The sequence below is a fragment of the Typopeltis vanoorti genome, chromosome 5 (assembly GCF_054136105.1).
Source record: "Typopeltis vanoorti isolate ZY-2024b chromosome 5, IOZ_Tvanoo_1.0, whole genome shotgun sequence".
Lineage (NCBI taxonomy): Eukaryota > Metazoa > Arthropoda > Arachnida > Uropygi > Thelyphonidae > Typopeltis > Typopeltis vanoorti.
The window spans coordinates 17960014-17985620 of NC_143553.1; the positions used below are offsets into that span (position 1 = coordinate 17960014).

Genomic DNA, 25607 nt, shown 5'->3' on the forward strand with positions numbered 1-25607 from the left:
TTGTGCACTTGATGCAATACTATAATTAATAGCTGTGATGTCAATAGCAGATTCAGTTTCCCGTAGTTTTAGAGAGATAGGTGCTCTGTTCATTGTTAATTGTTGTGAGTTCTAAATCTGTAAAGAGGTCTTCCAATTGTTGTTCTTTCTTTATAATCTAAAAATATATTCTTTCTTTGTTTAATATATTTATTTAAAATTGGCTGTTGCTGAAAGTTTAAAAAAAAAGAGAAAAAGTAAGATGATATAATATCTCTAAATACCAAATTATCCACTGTAGTCAACTATTATTGTGCTGGTCCCTATGAGTTAACTGTCTTGAGAGGTGATTGTAGTGCATGGATTTTTTTCTTTCTTTCTTTCTTTCTTTTTTTTTTTTTTTTTTTATATCCCTCAGTTAGGATTTCTGTTCAGAGCTCCTCATCTGCTTGTATTGTGATATCTGAATTTTAAAGGGCAGTTAAAATAGCTTGTTTTATTCCTCTGTGCCAGGGTTCCTGGAGTATACCATTAATTTAATTTTTTTTTTTTATAGTATAGATATATTGTGTTTTTTTAGTTTGTGAATAGATGGTTTGAGAATTTTTAAATTCTCATTTTCCAAGCCATTTTTTTTTTAAATATCATGGGTCCTGTTCTTTGGATGGTGGAATTTTTATAATAGTGTTGCTTTATTTAAGGAATATTTTCTCTTCTTGGTTTCTGTTGTTAGAAAAAAAAGAGAAAGCAAATTATTTATTTAATTTGCAGTTATATATTCGAAATCACTGTTTATCATTTGTTACATAGCAGTACACTGCCTTTTAGCAATCTGCACATTTAACAGTTTTAGTGTCATGATGTCCTATGAATCAACTGATACAGATTTTTTGAACTGCTTGTTTGTGACATCATTGATCATTACACCTCTTTGCTTTGGTGTTTCACTGTGAATTCTAAATGTTTATAACTATTATTTAATTGTTGTTAATAATGGCAGATAAAATTAAAAGTAAGGGTGCTGTTCCTCTAGTGAAAAGAAGATGCATAAATCATAAATACATTACATGCTAGTGCAAAGATTAAAATTATTAAATTTAGCGATGATGGCATATCATACACAGAGATAGGTTGCAGGCCAAACATACCTCACACTAATGTAGCACTTTTCATTTAACTAAGTACTTTATCTTTGTTTTGTTAAGATAAAGTTCTTAGTTAAGTGAAGAGTGCTATACCAGTTAAAACTACCTGAACTGGTTTCCATGCTGCCTTAAGCCAAACTATTCAGAAAAACTTTCTTGTTTGTGAAAATTCAAAATTTTTTGCTTGCATACCTGATTAACTAAATGTTTTATTTACATGTACATATATGCTTGCTGAAAAATGGTATTAAACCATTTCATGCATCTACAGGTGGGTGGGTGGTGGAGGTAGTGATTTATTATAGTCTGGAACCTGATTTTGTCATAACCAAGATATGCCTCTACCAAAAGCTGCAGACATGCATCTTTTCTCACTTATTTGCTGAATCAGTGAAAAATTAAACTTAAAATGCAAATCATTGGATTTATTACATGCTGTTATTACATTACAGTTGTTTTCATTTGTTCCATTTTTGGTCATGGAATGAGCTTAGTTATTTTGAGCCCCCTCTGTTCCTCCCCTAAAAATCTTCTTATACCAAATATCAATATTCAACTTATCCCAAATGTATCGTAAGTTTTTGTATATTTTTCTGCATATATTGGATTACATTCTTAACTGTAGTTAAATTCACAAATGTTATTAGAGAAAAATTAGCTACACAAGTGTTATTTCATGTTTAAGGTAAAGGGGGGGGGATATTGATGGGGCTGTTACTCATTTTATATATTTTATATTTCCCTGTGATTATTTTATATAATCACAGGGAGATAACAGTAATATCATATAGTATTTCTTCAAGAGTTAGGACTGTGGGAATATATCAACTGAAAAATAATAATGCTGGAAAGTGTACTAATACAGGTAATCTTTGTATAACGTGGATGTTAGGTTCCATAGAAATATCGCATTATGCGATACTCAAATCACATAGAAAAAGTAGGATTAGATTCCGAAATCGTTTTTTTTTTAAAATTATATAAACAACGACATACCCAACAAAAAAATATTTTTATTTAATTCAGGTAATTCATGTAAGTTAAGAAAACATATCAACTGTGAAACAAATACATAGTATAAACTTATAAAATTAAAAATTGTACGTAAACTTCATTGCCCATAATGCATAAATGTTTTAGGCAAAATAAAATAAAGTGCATATTTTAATCGTCATCACTGTCTTCAAAACTAACATTTCGTAGATGTTCTTTATTTACGAGTGGCCAGGCATCATCATCACGTGAAATCTCTTGGACCTCATTTGTATACTTCTCATTGCATACTTTGGCTGGTTTAATTATCAAGCAGTCAGTAATAAAACCTTACTTACTGGTATGCTGCAATTCATTTTTTTTTTTTTATTAAGTTCATGATATGGAGCTAAATAAATATCCAAATATCTTGTGAATTTTCCGGAGCGCTTCATTGAGGGATCATTATCCTTAAAATAACTTGCTAACTTTCTTGCTAAGTCCAATCCTTCTGCTAATTTCTTTAAACTGAATTCTTTAACGGATTCATCACAATTAGAATCTTCGGCAGAACTTTCCCCGCCATTTGGTTCGACATCATCTATTCATTCTACCAGTTCCTCCTCATTTAAATCTATTTCCCATCAATAAATTCGCTAATTTCGTTTTCAACTATATCGCAAAAGCCCTCTAAGTGGCCATTACTATAAAAATAAATTTTTTACACAAAAAAAAAACCATTACATATTGTAACTCATCAGAAAATAAAGTGCTCAGCTTGAGATTAACACACTTATGATTTTTAATGCACTTTCCTGGCAGAAAAGGAAGACAAATTCAATTGTCTTTGTTTACTGTAAAAAATTGTTGTACATGCTTGCTAAAGAGTATTTTCCCTAATATAAATTGACTACTTATAACTACATGCACAATATGGGCAAACGCAAATTTAATGTAGATAAATTTGATTTTTAAGCTGTGCGGTGAAAAATATATGAAAAGATAAAGGGTTACTACAATTTCCAGGCCGTATTATATCAAAACTGCGCTGAACAAGGGTTACTACAATTTGTAGACCACATTATATCGAAACCGTGTTGTATAAGTGCCACATTATACGACGGTTACCTGTATTGGAAAATGCAATTTTAAATTCATATTGATCTCTGTGTGTGTTTTGGGGCAAAATCATTAATACATTATTGATTTATGTTTAATTTTATGGTAATTCCATTAAAAACTAAAGTACAGGTAGTTCTCGACTTACGACGGGGTTACATTCCAACCTCTCTGTCGTAAGTCTATTCTGACGTAAGTCGAGGACTTTTGTTAATTCTTGATTTGTTTGATTTCTGTTATATTTTCATAAATTATGTTTCTATATAACTTAAAACATTTGAAAAATGTATGAACTTACATAAACATTTATAAATTATTTATTAGCACATACAAATACTTAAATACAAAATTAAGAAAGAAGAATTTAAGAAAAAAAAAATATAAACACATATCAAAAATGGTGCACTTACTTTAATTTGAAATTCCTTTAAATATTAGTTAACATAAACAAAAAAACTTATTAATGTTGTCTTTAATTAAACAGGTGAGTAAATGTCACTTATTTGGATGATATGCTTATTTCTTGCGATCCGGAGTAGCTTTTTTAATCAGAAAATTGGTTAATGTTGTCTGTTTTTTTATTTTCCCTTCATATATTACGCGATAACATCTGACTGCTTCTCGAATTTGCTTTTCGATTTTGGCGAAGCGATCAGTGTCTTGATCCATATTTTCGAGTAGCTGAAGTCCTTGATTTAGTTTAGAAAATACTTCAGCTAATCCTTTTACAGTAAATTTTTTTAACAATTTTTCTTCTTCATCTTCTTCATTATTCCTTTCTTCTTCTTCAACTTTTTCATTTTGGAAAATCAAGTCTTGATCAGTCAGTTCACCTTCTTCATGATCTGCTAATTCTTCTATATCAGTAATATTGATTTCTAAATCCAGTTTTCCTTGCAATTTCGACGATTTCTTCACCAATTTGTTCTAACATACTATGCTCATTGTACTCTTTGAGTGTCTCCTGCGGTAGTAACTTCTTCCAAATTCCTTGCATACATTGTTCCGATACTTCCTTCCATGAAGTTCCAATATTCTGGATACATTGGTTAATATCGTAATTTTTCCAAAAATCGCGTAATGTTATAGCATCTTTGTCCATTGCATTTATTGCTTGAGAAAATGTAGTTTTCAGGTAATATGTCTTGAATGTAACAATCGAACCTTGATCCATAGGTTGAATCACAGCTGTTGTATTGGGCAGTAGATACAACACATTTATATTTTCATTCAAATTGCCGATGTGAAGAGGATGTCCTGGAGCATTGCCAAGCAGCAATAGAATTTTAAAAGGAATGCTTTTTTTCAAGACAGTAGGCACTTACTTCTGGAAAAAAACAAGTTAAGAACTAGTCTTCGAATAAAACAATTGTCATCCAAGCCTTAGGATTACTGCTGCAGTAAACCGGCAATTTATTCTTGTGAAATGTTTTTCAAAGCTCTGGGGTTTTGTGAACGGTAAACAAGAAATGGTTTTAATTTAAAACGAGCAGCATTTCCTCCAAGAAGAAGTGTAATCCTATCTTTAAATACCTTAAAACCAAGCGGCGATGTAGCTTCTCTGTGAATGTAAGTTTCATTCTGGCATTCTTTTCCAGAACAATCCGGTTTCATATATGTTAAACATCTGCTGTAGCAAATAGCCTTCATCTTTTATCATCTCTTCCATATTTGTCTTGAAAATTTCGGCACTTTCAAAATCGGAACTAGCAGCTTCTCCCATTATTTGTATGTTATGTAAGTTAAATCGGCTTTTGAATTGATTAAACCAACCTTTACCAGCATTAAATGTATGCTCGCCGTATTTATCTTCTTGTTGTTTCCTTAAATTGTCAAATGGGCCGCGTTCTTTGAATCATAAACTGAGAGGAATATTCTTGTCGATTTGATCATCTATCCATATCATTAACAGCTTCTCCATTTCACGAATTGGCCCGTCTCTTTTTTTCGTTAAATTGTACATTTCATAATAACTGCCCCTTTAGCTGCCTCCATTATTCTTGATTTATCTTTTATGATTGTTGAAACAGTTGAATGTGATAGTTTTTCTTCTCGTGCTATTTCACCGACTTTCTTTCCTTTGTCATGTGCTTTAATGACCTTCATTTTAACATCTAAACTTAAAGTTTTTCTTGCCTTCTTTTTTATGCTAGAATTTTCATTAGTAGTTTTACTTCTCTTACTGGACATGATAGAGTTACGACGAGATACAAAAATCGCAACGAGAGAAAAACGACTGCTGATTAGCAACTAACGTGCCAAAGGCTGTGATATGTTAGACGTGGATTAATCATAGTAGCGGCTATTGCATATTGGTGATAGGCTTTGCTTGTCGACTAATGGTGACGCTGCAATGCATATACAAAAAGCAATGTGATATATGTGTGATGTCTATTCTGGCAGCAAAGTTAAATTAGAGAATTTTTAATAATAATAATTTTGGGCGTTATAAGTGCGAATCATCATAAGTCGAGTTGTCGTAAGTCGAGGACTACCTGTATTACGCTGTTATTTATCAATATTTTGACACGGTCTACATCATTTTATTACTTTGAGGAATAATATGTGCTTAAACTTAGTTAATTATAAAGAATGTTGTGGCTGTGCATTTAGATTTTAATTGTCAGTCAGGATAATTAAATCGTAATTAAGAGTGTTAGTAGCATATTACTGACCAGTGTAGTAGCTGGTATCCTGTGCCCACATAACACAGGTAGAGCTGATGCCAACACCATGTCTGATGGTCCCACCTCCTCCAGATGTGGCAGTTTGCCCCCAACAGCATCCACTACCTTCTCAGCTTGTGGCAGCGTATGGTGGCATCTGTACCCTATGTCAAGGCTTCAGAACCTCATCTGTTGGAAACATATACACCAGAGGTGACACATGCCTATATCACATCAAGATTGGAGTCTGTTACAGCTATAATCAGGTAAATATATATATATATATAAAGAATATGTTTGTTTTGGTTTAATAGTTGTTAATAGACACTAAAGGTAATACATTTCATTTCTCTAATGTTGGAAAAATTAACTTGAAATATCACATCTCATACCCATAATTAAGCTTTTATTGCTAGACTTATTTAACTGCAAACACTTATTTTTAAAACCAAAATTTTTGATTTGTACTAGTGGACCTGATATATATATATATGTTTTTTGAGTTATAATATAATACAATACAATCACAATTAACTTACCCAAACAGATGAAAGAAGAACATAATGCAGATTTTTGATAAACCTACAATCAAAAGGTAGAAAATGTATAAAATAAACCACACGGTTACAAAGTAATTGAAGAAATTGAATTAGAAAGTATATATTGGGTTGACAAATAAGTTCATTCGGTTTATGCGTTAGTACAGGTTTATGCTGCTTCGCCTGTCCCTATTGTTGCACTACTGTGCAAAGCTATTATGCAGTTGAAAGGTGACATTTCACATAACCTTTTCAGTGAGTTTTCATTTGACCTACTTCAGTTGTGTGTGTGTAACATATTTTTAGAAATGGAAGGAAATAACGTACGTTACTGGCATATTTTGCTTTTTTATTTCAAAAAAGCAAACGAGCTGTGGAGGCCCATAAAAAATATACAGCGTACATGGGGATGGTGCCTTAACAGAATGCGTATGCCAACTTCCGTTCTGGAGATTTCGACATCAGTGATGCGTCTTGTGCCGGTCGCCCGTCCTAGATTGATTTGATTGTGGTGAAGGATATCGTTGACAAAAATCCATCACAAACAGTGCGGGAGATTGCTGCAGTATGAACATATCGCATACAAGCATTGAAAACCATTTGCACAAGCTGGGATATGTTTCAAAACTCAGTGTTTGGGTGTCGCATGAATTGACTGAGGCGAATATGACTGTTCGCATATCCATCTGTGATTCGCTGCGATGTCGCCAAGAAAACGACCCATTTTTGAAGTGGATGATTACAGTAGATTAAAAATGGGTCGTGTACAATAACGTATGTAAAAGATCATGGTGGCACAAGAGCGAACTGCCACAAACAACCTCAAAAGCAGGATTGCACCCAAAGAAGATCATGCTCTCTGTGTGGTGGGATTATAAAGGTGTTATCCACTGGTGTGAAACAGGTGTTACCATCAGGCAGAACGATTGATTCAACTGTCCATTGCTCACAGTTAACTCGACTGGCCTGTGCAATTAGCACAAAACGTCCTGCGTTGGCAGATCGGAAAGGAGTTGTCTTTCACCACGACAACGCCAGACCCCATACATTGTTAACAACCCGGAGTAAATTGTTATGTCTTGGCTGGGATGTTTTTCCGCATCTTCCGTATTCACTGGACCTGGCACTTTCCGATTACCAATTATTCCAATCGTTGCAGAATTCTCTAACGGGAAAATCTTCGCTAATGAGGAGGCTGTTAAAAGACATTTGGATCAGCTTTTCGCCAGTGAACCTTAGGAGTTTTAAAACGCGGCATAATGAAGTTGCTGGACAGATGGCAAGAGGTCATTGATGAGGAGGGTCAATATATAACTGACTAGTATGTATTATATATATTAAATAAAATGTGTTTTTCATTCCACTCTGAAAAACCGACTGAACTTATTTGCCACCCAGTACATGTTGACAAGGATAACTTTTCAACACAGCACAGTATGTCTATTAAAAAGTCATTAGGCAAATTGGCCAAGGTTTATGTCTATGACGTGATTTATTCGGATTTTTAATAACCTTTGATGTGTCACACCATAAGGATTTACTGATTAAAATTGCTGATCACTCAAATTAGCAGAAAACTGGTAAGTGATCTATTACATTAAATAGTGTTTAGAGGAAAATCTTCAAAGACCAGGTTTTATGAGTGATATTATAGGGATTAGTGTTGGGACTCTTTCTTTAATATTATCCTACATGAATTTGGTTCAGATATTAAGAAGAGTAAAATTTCTCACTTTGGGCAGAGTAGTAAATGATCATTACTATTATCAGTGCCCAATATGTAATCTGAAGGGATGCACAGATTACCATGACAGTAGTACACAATTAAGTTACATTATCATTAATCTCTTATCAGTCATCTTCTTCCAAATTTAGTTACTCAGTTGTCACAATCCATTGTCATCACACCTTATATTTCGGTCTTCTAAGGCACTTCATATTGTATCAATCAACTTACACCCTGTTGTCTTAATGTCTAACACCTTTCCTCTTCTATACTGTATGAGTAACCATACCCCCTTACCTGAGCTCTTCTCGCACATTCTTGAATGTTAATAATGTTGATTCCATCAATTCTCTCCCTTAATGTTTCTAAGTACTTTCATGTCTATGGTTTCTAGTCATTGATCAATTATTTCTAATCTGGTTATCAGTTCTTTAAGTTAAAATAGGTTTGAACTTCTGTTTTGAACTTCTGTCTTCTGTTTTGTTAAGTTTAAAGAATCCTGGATACTGCAGTGAATTTGTCATATGTGTGTGTGGGGGGGGGACAACAAAAAAACTAAGTTTGATGTCTGCAATTCTAATATTGGATTTCATACTGCTTTTCTTAATAAAGTGAAATATGTTCTTTCATAATATTGTCATGATAATGTTAATTATGGATATAGATCATATTAATGTGTTCCAGTCTCATTATCCATCTAATATCCTCTTTTCAGATCTGCCTCAGCATTCTCTTTCCAGTTGATTCACGTTCTGTCCAGTTTTGTTTGTAATTGTTTAGTTTATCTTCTGTTGATTTTATTTTCAGTTTTTCAAATATCTTCTTCTTCCTTTTTTTTTTGTTGAATAATGTGTATTTTGTAGTTCTTCTCATGTATCTCATTTCACTTGTTTATTTTGTTCGTTTATTATCCAAATTTCGTTTCCATATAATAATATGGAAACAAAATTTAGGTAATAAATGAATATACAACAATATAGTGCTAAAGTGTTGTATATTTTCAAGTATGTTTGTTTTTGTACAATATTTGAATTGAGTGCTCTATTTAGCAGGCTTATAATGTTTTTCATTTTATGTCTTTGAAGTTTTCCATTTTATGTCTTTCTTCTTCATATATTTCACATCCAGGATAATTGAAATTATTTACCTGTTTCTAACTTATTCTAACTGGAATTTGTCAACAAAATGCCATTGTTTTAGTTTTATCTCTGGATATTTTCATTCCAAACTGTTTGACTATAATGTTTAAATTATATATTGTTCTTTCCTTATCTGATATTACCTGATTACCTGTAAATAATAGTGCATTTATTTTGTTATTCTGGGAAATTTCTATACCGGTTATTTAAGGTGTTCTGCTGTATTAATATTTCATTAGTATAAAATATTAAAATGCGTTGGACACAGAGGGCATCCGTGTCTTTACTTCTTGGTTTATATATTGTTTTTGAGACATTTTTTCATTAATTTTTATTTTTATTTCATTATCTTTATAATATGTCAAACAGTATATACCGTTTACTTTGTTAAATGCTTTTTCATAAACTATAAACAAAAAACGAGTTTCTAAATTAAATTCTCCTTTCTCTGTAAGTAGTTTTAAACAAAAAGTTGCATCTATTGTAGAGCATCCTTTTCTAAATCCATTGACATTTTAATAATATTTTTTCAGTGTATATTTAAATTTTTCATTAAGTATTCTACTGTCCTCTTTTTATATTTAATATTCTACTATCTACTATATGTTTTGTAGCATGCTCTTTAATTAGCAGGTTATCTTTTATTCCCCCTCCCCAACTTTTTTTTTTTTTTTTTTTTTTTTAAATATAGGCATTGCTCTACTTGTATTCTATTTGTATTTGTCCATTTGTTTATATAGGGTGATCAAAATTAAAGTATCCCTGTTTAAGACCTTTTGGAATGCCATCCATGATTCAAATGCACCAATTAAAATTTAAAAATTTTAATATTCTTTGAGGAAATTTTTATCCAGCAAATTTATACAATTCAGAGTTTATCACATTTTCTTTTGCTTTTAGATTTATTTGAGACTTGAAATAAAATATGTCAAGTTACTAGCATGACAATAGGTATCCTAGTGGTGGGGCTGGCAGTTGAGCTTGCCTTTTTTTTTTTTTTTGGTAGATAGTGGAAACTGCCATTTGAGAGGAAAGAGTAAATCCCCCCCCCCAGCCTTTGAATTGCTCTGATAGGAATGGGGGAGAGGGAGGAGAAGTTGTAGAAAGTAGAGGAAAGAAGAGTAAAAGACTGGTCTACAGATATAATATACCAAATGTATCATGTATTGTAGGAAATAAGATCAGGTTTAGCATGGGTATCTTGGGTTTGCCATGCCCATACTCATCAATGTGAACCCTGAGAATAATGTTGTCTTATACGGATAACTTTCATTATACACAGGGTTTGTATTCCTAAGAATCACTTCATATATCAAAAATGCATAAAACAGGAGGCTTACAAAATGGGATGATAGAAGTTGTATTCCCAAATGAGCAAGACTTTGATTTCAGGATTAATTTAATGAAAAATGTACCTATTTTTCGCACATATTAAGGCATAAGAGTAGTAATTAAAATATTCAGACCATATGAATAACTATTAAAGTATTTCTCTTTTTTTACTAGTAATACATTGTAATTTCATCTTATTCAGCATGCTTTTTGAAGTTGAAGGCTCATAGGAGGTTTAAGGAGGCTGCATTTTCAAGAATCACTCAGTGAACACTGACTTACAGTTTTCAAGTTCTGATTGTAACTTCTTGCTATCTTTGCTTTGAAGAGATCATGAAAAATAATTTAGTGGCAATGTGATCTGCAGCTGCAGCCTGTCTGGTCGAGATAGTGGAAGGCATAGGGACTTCTATAGCAGCCAAACCATCCAACAACAAAAGTGTTGTTGCTTTTCATCTTTTATCAGATCGTCATACAAGTCAAGGTATGCTGTGCTGATTCTTATGCTACCATATAGCCAGCAATATTTCCATTTTCTCAGTTGCATGAGATTGAAAGTTTGTTATTCTAGTAATGCTGATTCATGGACCATTTGAACGCTCTTACAAATTGTGTTAGCACTATTACGTATGATTCTTATTGTAGAATCACTCGGTCCTGTGTCCCTTGAAATATCAATGTTAAGTTCACCTCTATGAAATTGAATCGGAACTTCCAACTTCACTTGTAAAGAATGGGATTTCTTTGACCTTTTTTTCACTTGGTCTTTATTTGCATTCTTCTTTGCCCTCTTTCTCAAGGATGCAGAAGTTATTTACGGGTAAAGACAATACCGTATTGACCAGTAAAGCGGTACAAACAGAAAATGTACACTGAGCACAGTGTACACTTCAATTCGGCGACATATATGTCGCCGAATTGAAGCCTTTGGCTCTTCATATATCTAATGACTTAACTTCTTGTTACAGACCATATAAAAAATTGGCATCCCTTATCTGCTGTACTAAAGACCAACGTCCCCCCCGACCTACCTGGTGTATACCAGATCCCTTGCAGCTGTAAGCTGTCCTACTTTGGCCAAACAGGCAGGGCAGCCAATATCAGAATTTCAGAACACAAGGACCACATCCGGTTTCACCAGTACAGCCACTCTCTGGTCTTGCTGACACCATGCACTGGATACTGAATACGGTGGAATTCCTTCTTCTTTCTCGCAGTTGTCTTTCCGATCGGCCAGCCTGGAACTCACAATCATGAATTATCCTCTCCAATGTAGACGAGAACAGCTCTGCTTAAGTTGGTCCATGTGGTCTATCATGACGGTCAGCTTGCGTTGATTTTTCCCGCTTTACTGACGAAATGCTCACACTTGGCTCGCTACTTGGCTGCGTAACTGCATCTAGACATCGTTCTGTTGACCACTCTCATGTATTCATCTCAGGGAATAACTCGAGAGCTGGGACCATCGAGTGACCTGCGCCAAAGTTGAGAGAGAAGCAACCAAATGAAGAGCGCTGAGAGTAAGAGTCTATGAGTGAGAGAGCAAGCTAGCAGTGTCAAGCTTTTTATATTGTACCTTGAGTTGTTCTCGACACTACTCCTTTGCACGCGGTTCTGGTCCTTCTCCTCGCATCTCCTGGGAAACTCCTTCATGCTACTTACTCCATGCGTACGTGACTGCCACGGGGCATGTTACTAATCCAAATGTCTTGTTTGCGAACTTTGAACTTACTTTTACATACTAACATTTCTCATCAATTTTTCTTCCATTGTTAAATTTACAAGAACAGGTAATATTATCTTACATAGATCAGTCCAATATTAAAAGCGTTAAAAATTTTTTCAAGCAATTAACATCTCTACTTATATACAAGTATTTCTCTCAGTGTTTTGATGCTTGTAAAATGCTGAATGAGATATTTCACAACGAAATCTCTTCATTCAAGATTTAACAAGAGGCTTATACAGGATGGTCCATAACTTATGAAGGGATTTAAACATTTAGTAACTTTTTTATTTACAAGTTATTTGTATTCTTTTTTTGCTATAATGAAATACAGAACCATGAAGATATCTTTTTATTATTTATGAGTTAATTCACCTGTTTGCTTCTTCATCTCAGTAACACTAATTAAGTCCATGGGGTAATTCTCAAGTTGTTCTGCCAGTTTCACTTCTATTCCATTGATTCTTCTTATGATGTAGAGTTTGTTCCAGTAATTGGCTTCATTTTTTGCCCTGTTTTACTGGACAGCACTCCAGCTGACATTATACTTTAACATTTGGAAAGGAAAGGATTTGGTATATTCTTGCTTGGTTGGCTAATTTCCAAACTGCCAGCACATACTCATTTGATTTGTATCTTATCCTGTAGAAACCTGCTATTGGGATGCACCATTCAAAGGTGATAATTAGGTATTATTTGAGAATTATTTGAGAATGTGGAGGTCTTCTTTCATTTATCTAACTTTGACTCTTAAGTGACATTAGTTAGTTGTTTACAGGAGGATCGTAAAATATGGGAAGAGTGGATGCACAAATGGGTTTGAAATTTATTAATATGAAAATGGAAGTGTATCCAATTCAGGATAAAGATATTAGATAGTTATAACTTGAATGCACCGCTTTTGAAAGGTTATTGGAGACTGGTTGATAGGAAATTTCATATGAGAAACTATATTGATAAGACAACAATATTCTTCTATAAAAGAATGTAGGCTTATACAGGGTAGCACATAAGTCAAGAAGGGGTTTAAACATTTAATAAGTTTTTATGTATTTATTTATTTATTTATTTATTAGTTATTAGTTATTCACATTTAAAACCCCTTTGTGACTTATGGACCACCCCGTATAACAAGTTTACTTGTAGAAATGAGGAAGCATGATTTATAAAAATCTAGGCAGGCCATCATTGAATCATGCTCCCCAGTTGGGGAGCATAATTCAATGATGAAAGTCAGAGAAGATTTGTATCGAGATCAACCAGCTAGTTTTTTTAGATAAATTTAAACTTATCTGACAGGAAGAGAAGAGAGGAGAGTGAATTGATATTTATAAGTTGGTTCTCAGTTTAAATGAGCTTAACCAAAAATTAGTTCGTAACAACTTTTTGATACTTTTCTGGGAGAGAGTGTCTGCTAATAAAACCACATTCAGAAGGTAACATTTGTCACAAGTTTATAACCTATTTCACAGCTGCATGTGCTGGAAAATATTATTAGGATTTAAGAGAGGATTTAGATAGTTATTTAGATAGATTAATATATACAATCTCAAAACACTGAGATTGTATATATTATATCACTGTGAAAGTTCAGAGTGACACTCCTCAGAATTTCTTACTGACAGAGTACCAGTAAGAAATTCTGTTTGACATTTCATTTACAGTAATATCCTCTGATGAGATATTCAAATCCGTGATCATCCAAAAACTCAAGAAATTCATTCTCTTTAGTTCCAGGTGATGTCTCTTCAATCCAGTATGTATTACTATTGCCCTTAATGTGATTACCCTTTTGTTATTAGCCACACCAATTTGCTTACAGATTTTCTTCTCACTGCCTTCCACATTATTAGGTCTATAGCAACTTCATCCTGTCCATCTCCACTTCACACCATACTGCTTCAAAACCATGGTTATAATTTGATCCTTACATCTATACCCTGGATGGGCACAACTCCTCCTCTCTTTCTGCCCTTCATGAAATACTACATTTCTATTCCTATCAGAATCTCATCCTCATTCAACCACATCTTACTTATTCCATCAATTTTTGAATGAAATGGTTCTGTCAATGCTACAATTTCATTTCCTTTATTTTGAATACTTTTAGCATTCATAAATAAACATGCTTGTTCATTTCTGTTTCTATATCAAAACTCACTGGCCCCATTTCTCCATGCCCCCCCCCCAGACATTACTTTCTATCATCATTGATATCACACTTCTCCTCAGACATAAATGTTACACGACATCCTTGACTATCTTATTCCTTTCTTGCACACTCACATATCCATCCACTATCATCTACACTTCACATGCAGTTGCTCCCCCCCTCCCCTCCCCAATGCGATTTCCCTGTCCATCTTGTGTTCTTCCTTTCTTATTCTCTTCACTCATGCCACTCTCCTCTCCATTTGCAGACTATACTACCTTACTCTCGTGCTCTTCCACAATTCCTTTTGCTTCCTCAGGTGTTTCTATTCACTTTCTCTTGCAACGACAGCTAACACACCAAATCTATTTAAATGTAGACCATCCCTTTCTACACCTCTATCTGTCCCTCAAATTCATTCCGCACATTCACAAAATGAATCTCTTCTCTTCTAACAGCACTCTGCTAAAATACCATTTGTAATCTTTGCTTTCCTTTTTAATTCATCATTATCATGTCTAAGCAACATACTGACCATCTTGCCTACCACACTGTTATCTTTCACTTCCTTTAACAGTCTCCAGAAATCCACTTATGTTCTGCTTGTTACCACCCAAGTCATTTGTGCCAACTACCATTATCATCTTCTTTTTACTCACTCTCTTGGTCACCTACTCCTCCTATCCAATGTTTTAGTTGCCTTACTAATTTTGTCTCTCTCTCTCTGAAAACAAACGTCATGCCTATTCACTTACTACTCTCTTAATAATCAAATTTCCAATCAGGGCTATTGAATCATTCAATATCTCTTTCAAAATGCCATCTTTCTGCCCATTCTTCCTGACATTTCCATGCAAATCTGTAATTCTGCTCGGTCCATACCTCATGTGTTTAATTTCTTGCCTTATCTTTACAAATTCCACTTTCATACCTTCAGTTATTTTCTCACTGCAATTTATGTCATTCACATTTTTCACTGCCTTTTATGTCTACTGTCTTACCATTATCATTATCTGCATCTTTTATGCACTCAGCCTTACTATCAACTCTGCTTACTTCTGTAGCTACATTCATGATATTTTGCTCGCTACTGTTCACATTCAATGGCATCTCATAATCTATAAGCATGTTATTACACTTCTTGTACACACATTCTCTCTCTCTCTCTCTCATCTCTCCCAATTAATCTTTGCCACATAAATATCTTGTATCTCTGCCCAAGCATACATATTGCATTCATAGCACCTCACCAATGCCACTTGTATTTATCATTCATGCTATCTACATATCACTGTCATTTTGCTCATACTCAAAGCAGACAACAAACACAAAGATATTTATTTAATACAAAACTTCAACTAAACCAAACATGCTTACCAATCACAGTTATCATACAACAGTATTTAAAAACATATTGTTATTGCCATACACTATTTTAAAATTTAAACTTATCTTTTCACAGCTCTCTCTTCATTTAATGGCCATGTTTGTTTTTATTAACCTCTTAGGTAAAGTTTTCCTCCAAATTAATCTGCTTTTTTTTTTTTAATTAGGATACCAATATTATACCTTATATTTTGGCCTCCTGTGGCACTTTGTATCAATTCATGTAGCTTAGTCATTTTCTGGTTCTTATCTTCACTTCCAGGACCAAAATATAAGATCTGACACTAAAAGAAGTTTATAAATAAGTCCATTTTGAGAAAACTTTTCTGTAGTTAGTTAATAATATTGTAAACTTTGAATGTAGTACTTTCATAGTATTCTTTACATCCCTTGAGAATATTCCCTTGAGAATATGAATTTCATGATGACATTTTACAATGATAATGTAAAATTCCAGATGTGATTGGAGTATACCTCTCATAATAATTATATTTTAAAATGAAAATAAAACTGTCACTTAGAATTATACAGGAATTTTCCTATTGAGTATTACAGGTAAGAATTATGCAAGCATACTAAAGAATGGGCTAAGAAAAATTTTGGAAGAGAAACCTTGAGAAGAAGAGGCTATATTCAATCCAAATAAAGGATGTTACAATCAAGATTTTCACTTTACAACAAATTATTTGGGCAAATAACAGAATAGGGAACTAGACAATGAGACTTTTTGTGCCTATTGTCTCACAGACGGTTCTAGGATAGAAGTGGAGGAATTTTTTGAGGCTTTAGAGAAAGTAACTGACACACAAAAAAAAAATGAAAAGTTAGAAATGATTGTCAGACATACAGAAATATTTTGGGAAAATTTGGACAAAAGAGCAAAGCTAATGATAATGGCAAATACCTGTTAGATTTCTGCTCAGGACATGGACTACTTATTACTAACACAATGTTCGAAATATAAAAATGTGCATAAATTTACATGGAGAGAAGAGGCAAGGAATAAGAAAAGTCTCAATGACTGTGTTATTGTGGATAGTGATGTTTTCTCATTGGTGCAGGACACTAGAGTGAACAGAGGATTTGAAATTGGAAGTGATCTCCATTTAGTCTTGAGCAGGATAAAATTGAATTTCATATTGAAAAAGAACATGTCAGCAAGTTTTAAAGCAAATAAAAGTTGACCAGCTCTCAGATGTGAACTGTAGACTAAAACACACAAACATTATTCAAGAAAAAATGAAAGAGTTTGAGAACAGTTATCAAACCTTCGAGATTGAGTGGGAAGCCCTGAAGAAAACATTGATCGATTCAGCCAGAGAGGCACATGGTGAGGTTGTTTGCAAGGATAGGAAAATCAGAACTTCATGGTGGATACAGGAAGTTAAAGAGGCAGTGAAGGAAAAGAAGAAAGCATATCAAAAATTCCTGACAAATAAGTCAGCTTGTGCTCTTAGAGAATACGGAGACAAATGTAAGAAAGTTTAACACTGTGTACAACTAGCTAAAAAGAAAGTCATGGGAAGACTTTGGTAAGAACATGGAAAATAAATATCAAGAAGGTGGTAAATATTCTGGAGGTTGTTGAAGAATCTCAGAAATGGAGGAAAGCGTGCTGTAACAGGAATCAGAGATGATAAAGGTGACACAAAAACTGGAGAAATAGATATCTTTGAAGTATGGAGTAATTACTTAGAAAAAAATTACTAAATGAAACAATCAGTGACAGCACAGCAATAAAAACACACTAACCCGGCATGCAATCAGGAATACATATCCATACTTCAAGTAGAAAAGCAATGAAAAGCCATGCCTTTCCTGAAATGTGGAATAGCAGCTGGAGTAGATGATATTCGACCAAAAATGCCCAAATATAGAGGTATAAAAGTCTTACAGTGGCTGCACTGTATAGTTCTGAAGGCCTGGACACAGGGTCAAATTCCAGATTGGAGTAGAGCTCTCATAGTAACCATATATAAAAATGGAAATAAACTGAATGTGAGAATTGCAGAGGTATTTCCCTACTGATTGTTCCTGGCAACATCTATGCAAGTATACATGAGAAATGGTTGAGAAGGATTGTGGAAGGGAAGCTTGGTGAAGAACAAGCCAGATTCAGGTCAGATAGAGGTTGTCATTATCAGATCTTCACTATATTTATCAGACAAATAGTTGAGAAATAATGGGAATGTATCAAAGATCTGTATTTAAGTTTCGTAGATCTTGAAAAGTCATGTGGCAGGGTACCAAGAGAAAAGCTATTCAAAACACTACAGTTGTATGGTGTCAGTGGGGCATTATATCAAGCAATACTAGCAATACTTAGTCTTTATTTGAGTTGTAAGTGAGCAGTTAGAATTGAAGGAAGTACAGGAAGATGGTTTAATGTTAAATCTGGTGTCAGATAAGGATGTATATTATCCCCTCTCTTATTCATTATCTATATGGATCACATTATGAAGGAAAGTGGTATTAAACCTGATATCAAAATTGGAGATATTAATGTCAGCCCTTTGCTTTATTCAGATGATGTAGCGGATTTATTTAGAAGTATAACAAGTCTGCAAGATTCCCTCACTAAATTTAATAACTGTTGTAATAGATATGGTGGTATGAAGGTCAGCAATAACAAGAAAATGACACTGAAAATATGCAGACATATTAAAAATATGAATTGCATTGTGAATGGAGAACCTATAGAACAAGTATAACATTTCAGCTACTTAGGCATGATTTTTAGTGAACATGGTAAATTAAATATGGAATTAGATAACACGAATCAACAAAGCTGGTGTGGTAGGATGTCAACTGAATAAATTTATATGGAATAAGAGAGAAATTAGTCAAAACATAAATTAGCTGTATAGAAGACAGTGTTCAAACCAATTTTAACCTATAGATCTGAGCTGGGTTAGAAGTAAGACACTTGACCAAAGACTAGAGACCACAGATATGTGAGTCCTGAGAAAGATCAGTGTGTGAACAGGTGGCATAAATGGCAATATCATATTAAATAGGAGGATATTAGGAACGAAATTGACATTGTTAGCATCCAGGAATGTATTATCAGAGCTAATCTCAGGTGGTATGGTCACTTTAACAGAATGGGAGAGGAAAGATTAGCAGAACAAGTGTTCTCTGCTAGGTTGATGGGATAAGTCATATCCTATACACCCCTTGAGGGTACATATCAAGAATTTGATGATGATGATGATGACGATAAATGGAGAAATCATGGGAATAAAACAAGGATTGGAATTTTAAAGTTTTGTAGGTCTGGAAAATTCTGTCATTTGGTGTACCGCTTCAACTTAACATCAGCAGAGTTCAAGATTGGCACCATCAACATAAGAAGCATCAATTGAAAGGAAATGGAACTATGTAAGGAGAGAATCAGGTAAGTACTAGATTGACATAATAGATGTTACCAAAACAAGAAGTCAGAAAAAGATTAGATTTTTCTAAGCAACAAACTCAAGATTGTAGTATATTTAGGCAAAAGCAATTAAGAAGAGGAGTAGCTTTGGTATTCAATACTAAATAGGAGGAAATTTCTTGAAAGACAGGCAGTATCAAATAGAGTGATGTGGGCAAATATCAGAATGGGAAATTGGAGAGTGAGGCTTCTTTTTGCCTATGATCCCACATTAGGTTAACTAAGGAAAAGCAAAGGAATTTTTCAGGACATTAGAGAACAAAGTTGATACAGTGAAAACAGAAAAGGTGGGTCTTGTTGGAGATCAATACAACAGATTAGGAATAACTGAAATCACACATGTACCAAAGTAAAAATTAATTCATTGTACAGATATTTCGTGTTAGATAGCATCAGTATGAACAGTGAACAACAATAAGGAATTTCAGTAAAGAAACAGTAGAGTGTTTCATTTAAATTTATTTTGCTCACAGTGATCACAGTAATTTTAGGTGGAAGATGAATTTCATCACCCAGTGTGAGACCACTCTGCTTTTTGGAAGCCTGAAGTGACTTGAAAAAGTTCAATGTTTATTCTCTAGAGCAGGGTTTCTGGAGTATGTAAAAAATATGTAATATATATTACATATTATATTATATACATATTATATATATAAAATATGTAATATTTTATATATATATATATATATTTTACACGCATGTCTGCACGGTTAGCCTAGTAGCTGACTTACCATATGCTTCGCAACCATATGCCTGGGGAAGGAGAGTCCTAGGTTCGATTTCCATCTGTGATGTGAGGAGCTGAAGGATCTTCCTCAGCCACAGCCAAGCAGCCGGTCTTGGACATGGTCAGTAGGGTTTTTCCCCCAGTTTATCATGGGGTTTTTCATCCCGCAAAGCAGGCAAACTGGCCTTGAGAACTCAACACTATGAACATAGGATACACTGTGATGTAGAGCTTGACCACCTTATCCTGCGAGTGTTTTGAGGTCCGATTATTAATAATAAACCCTTGACACCACAAGGTAAAAGGAAGATGAGATGATGATGAGATTTTACACACACACACACACACACACACACACACACACACACACACACACACACACACACACACACACACACACACACACACATTACGTGAAGAATATGTAATGTGTGTGTGTGTGTGTGTGTGTGTTTGTAAAATCTCATCATCATCTCATCTTCCTTTTACCTTGTGGTGTCAAGGGTTTATTATTAAAAGGTGGTATATATAAATATATATATAAAATATTACTTATTTTATATATATATTTTACACACGTCTGCGTGGTTAGCCTAGTGGCTGTGCGCTTCGCAACCATATCCCTTGGGAAGGAGTGTCCTAGGTTTGATTTCCATCTGTGACGTGAGGAACTGAAGGATCTTCCTCAGCCATAGCCAAGTTAGCCAGTCTTGGGCGTGATCAGTAGGGTTTTTTCCCCCAGTTTATCATGGGGTTTTTCATCCCGCAAAGTAGGCAAACCGGCCTTGAGAACTCAACACTACGAACATAGGATACACTGGGGCATAGGGCTGACCACCTTATCCTGTGAACGATTTGAGGTCCGATGATTAATAAACCCTTGACACCGCAAGGTAAAAGGAAGATGAGATGATCATGAGATGAGATTTTACAAACACACACACATTACATATTCTTCACATAACTATAACCTGATGTGAAGGTGAAAACTATTACATCATCCATTTGCCTATGCAGGTTTTTTATGGTACTGATATTATAAAAAAAAAAGTACAAATGCATGTATTAATTTAGAATAATTCTTGCATCTGTATAATGACAAAATACAGTTAATATAGTTTTGATGTTTTGTGACATTTCTTTTGTCTTTATTTAGCTTCCAGGTGATAATTAGAGATGCAAGTTTTATCACAACATAATCTTTAAAGATAATTTATTATCATTATTTTTCCTTATAACTTACAATTTCATAGTATGCATTAATTATTTTAAAGGGATTTACTAATAAATCTTAGAGCATATCACAATGAAATAACAGAAAAAAAATTATGAGAACATTTCTGACGATGAGCAGATCCTGTTACTATACTTCTGATACTCCTAGAATTTCATGGTTCCCATTCTTCCATTTTAAGTTCTGCTGTTCTGTGTTGATATTTATAGTATCATTTTTTGACGTTACTTCTGCTGCAAACATATTTAACAGCTTGCTTTATCAAAGCTATATCTTCTCATTAAAAGTGATATATATTTTAATTGTTACCATTCTTTAAGAATTATTTTATTATGTATAATGTGCATACCTGCAACTCTCTTGGTGCTTGTTCCATTTTCTCAGTTCATATAGTTTTCTCCTTCTCTGTTTTTTTTATTTTTATGGAAGATGTAATTTCAGACTTGCTATTAAATTCTTGGTTAAATTTCTCTGAGTTCCAAATTTTAGCAACTCATTTCACCACAGTAGTCCACATTGATGCTATGGGTTATTGTTATTACCAGACCTCTCAGGAGTCAACTCATTGTCAAAGGCCCTCCACATCTCTCTCTCTCTCTCTCTCTCTCTCTCTCTCTCTCTCTCTCTCTCTCTCTCACACACACACACACACACACACACACACACACACACACACACACACACACACACACACACACACACACACACACACACACACACACACACACACACAAATTTCTTCATACTGTGACTTAAATGCATTCACTTTCTCAACACTTCTAGGCAATGTTCCAATCATCTGCCACTCTCCATACAAAAACCTACTCATCTCTCTCTTGGGAAGAACAAGAGGAATGGCCTCTTGTTCTCCCCATGTCTGAAGAATTGTATGAAAAATTTTATCCACATTAATCTGGTCATAACCCCTTACCAACTTATGTCTCGATCCTGTTCTATCCTTCTTCTCTCCATTATATCCACTAGACTGCAAAATTCATTCTCCCAATCTGTCTTCATAACTCAACATTTCAGAGACTAGAAACCATTTTAGTGAATTGTCTCTGAACCGTTTTCAACATCTCTTCATCCTTTTAAAAACCAGGTGACTAAATCTCTTTACGGTAATCCATATGCAGTCTGATTAAAAACTTATACAGTGGAATCAACATTCTTACTCCAATGTGTCAATGTTCTCTGCATCATCATTGCCGTAATGTGCTGTCCTCATAATTTTAACAGTTGTTAGCATATCTGATCTCCAGCTAAGAGGCCAGTGGGCTTGAATCCTGTCAAGTGCATGGATGTTTGTGATTGTCCTACTAACTGCTTACCACATGTATTGCTATAACCTGTGTCTTGGCAGAGTATGACCTTTGATGTCTTTGCATCATAAAAAAAAATAATAGTAGCAAGGCTTATACGTTGATCATACATAACTGGTAATTAGTTTACGGAATTAACAACGCATATAAAGTATATTAATTAAAGGTAACTTTAATAAATAACTTCTATATTTTGGCAACGTCACGTTGCCATCTTCAGGAACATAAAGATATGGTATATGCACGCAGGCACTAACAAAAGACCAACCAAAAACCACTTTCCCTAGATCTACCTGGTGTATATATCAGGTCCCTTGTAGCTGCAAATTGTCCTACTTTTGCCAAACAGGCAGAACAACAAATATCAAGATTTCAGAACACAAAGACTACATCCGGTTTCACCAGTACAGCCACTCTGGGCTGGCAGACCATGCCTTAGATACCCACCATAGAATTCGTTGGAAGAAAACAAAAATAATACACCGCAGCAAGTTTAAATACGAAAGATTATTCAAGGAATCTTCAGCACCTCTAAAAACGTTCCTGACCTCAACAAATTTGGGTGCATGAAACTACCCCAAATTTGGGAGACTTACATTTTGAGAACTTCAGCCCAACTCCCAAGTCAACCAAATTAGCCCACCAGAGGGCACCATTAGGACTTTAGGAACAATATTAGTTTCTTACTTTCTTCCTCATTTGCTTTTGTTAGTGCCTGCGTGCACATACCATATCTTTATGTTCCTGAGGATGGCAACATGACGTTGCCGAAATATAGAAACTAGTTATTCATTAAAGTTACCTTTAATTAATATACTTTATATGCATTGTTAATTCCGTAAACTAATTACCAGTTTAAAAAAAAAATAATAAAATAAATAAATGAAAATCAAATCACAATTTTAGCAGAACATCCCTGAAATTTCAGGTTCTTTCATCAACATCCCAGATTACTAATCTCCCCTACCTCCACTCAGATATCTCCATCAATCATATATTCTGCATCCTACATACACTATCTGAATTTTAAAATCTTATACTTTGCTGCATTGAACTAGAAGCCCACTCATTTGTCCATTCATGCAATCTGTTCAGGTGCACTTGCAAGGCAGTAACACCTGATTTACTTCTCATAGTTTTTTCACTTTGCATCAACTGCAAACAACTGTATATTACCATTCATGTCCTTCCCAATATCATTTCTCTGTAAATTAAATGGCATCAGCTCCAAAACAGACATTTGGTTCACATCACTAATGGGTATCAGGCAGATAATCTCCAATCCAGTACATTAATTTACTATCCATTCTCATCTGTTCCAATTTAATTACCAGCTTGTCATGTAGCAATCCATCAAAGACTTTAGCAAAATCATGCTACTTTGTTTGCATTACTCCTTGTTCAGTGGACTTGTCATTTTGTTATAATAAACCTTTAGCAAACCCATGCTGTCCATCAAAGAAAATGTTGTCAACAACTCAATTCTGACTCTTGGTCCTCTTTAACTCCTTTACCACAACAACTGTAGACAAGCAGATTGGCCTGTAATTTGATGCAGATCAGAACAGATGAGAATGGATAGTAGATTAATGTACTGGATTGGAGATTATCTGCCTGATACCCATTAGTGATGTGATCCAAATGTCTGTTTTGGAGCTGATGCCATTTAAGTCCACTTTAAGTGGAACAGTTTCGTTTCTTTCCACTCCTTTGGAACTTGTGCAAATCTAGGACTCATGTAAAAAAGCAAGTTAAAGCTGTTAACTTCCTGGAACATTCACTCAAGACACATTGATATACCATGAAGTCCTACGGGCTTAATGACATTAAGTTTACTGAATTCCTCCTCATACCTCCTGTTCACTAACCATCAGTAGATCCTCTTTCCTTCTTCCCCACTGTTCAAGTTCTGCATGATGCTACATTCATGAGGTTGAAATAACTTTATGAATTGCTCATTTAACATATGTACTATATTCTTTTCGATGGTTATAATTTTCTCCAACCTGTATCATTCTTTCTTCTACTGGCCATATGTTGAAAAAAGTTCCTAGGATTTCTCTTGGCCTCATTAGCTAGCTGCTGCTGTACTGCACTTTTGCTAGCCCTTATCAAGCGAGTTAGTTTTCTTGCTTGCTCTTTGTGCTCATGCAAATGACTATTGTGACTCATTTTGCACTATCGTCTTAATGCTTTCTTCTTCGAAACTGCATTCTGCAACTCTTCATTGTCCATTTCATACCTACCTTTATGACCACCTGACCTCAGAAATGCCTTCAGACATTGCCTCTGCCAAACAGTTCCCGAACAGGTTCAAAGTAGTATTGATCTCGTTCTCATTCTATTTTCTTTTCATGATATAGCTGCAAGCTCTCCGCTGTGTTTGTTGTAATACCCATCCTTATAGTTCCATGTATCCCTTTCTCACAGAAGTCCTCATATGGCTTGCCACCACCCAAGTAATCACTTCATGGTTGCTTTCACCAGCTGGATAACACCTGCCGGGATAACAAGGTAATCCCTAATTGTGTTAAATTGAAGCACCGTTTTACTTCACAGAAATCTCTGCGCATTATAATCGCACTAGCTTCGCCCTGTTAAGAGAACAAATTACCGTGACGTGTGTTCTCCTTGCCGACGAAAACAAAACCTTATGGGCGCTAGAGGAAGAGCTTTCGAATACACTCGGCCGTGATCTTTGGACGATACTTTATGACGTCTCATGCGTATTGGCAAGAAAAGAATTCGAAAAAATACGAAGTCGGCACTTGAAAAAATACGAAAACCTGATAAAGAATTCTACTTCCTTACCACAGCCACCACTCATCACTGTAGTCAACCTCTCATTGGTAGTTTTAAAGCCTGAAGCACTCACAGCACTTGCACGTGGTCACAATTTCGCCCTAGCTCCTAAAAGAATACCTGCCAAGGAAATCATGATCCAAATAGAACGTGGAATTCGCAACCTTCCTAACCATATCGCCAACAACGTCAGACTGGATGTAGT

At 34.6% G+C, this 25607-nt stretch overlaps 1 protein-coding gene across 1 annotated transcript in view; it reads left to right on the forward strand.

Annotated features, from left to right (window-relative positions):
* Positions 1–25607, forward strand: part of Ranbp16 (Ran-binding protein 16) — a 1020902-nt gene that overhangs the window by 347573 nt on the left and 647722 nt on the right. Inside the window, exon 11 of the mRNA XM_090392964.1 lies at positions 5975–6147. Within this exon, the coding sequence (XP_090249090.1) occupies positions 5975–6147 (173 nt within the window). The remainder of the gene's footprint in view (positions 1–5974; positions 6148–25607) is intronic.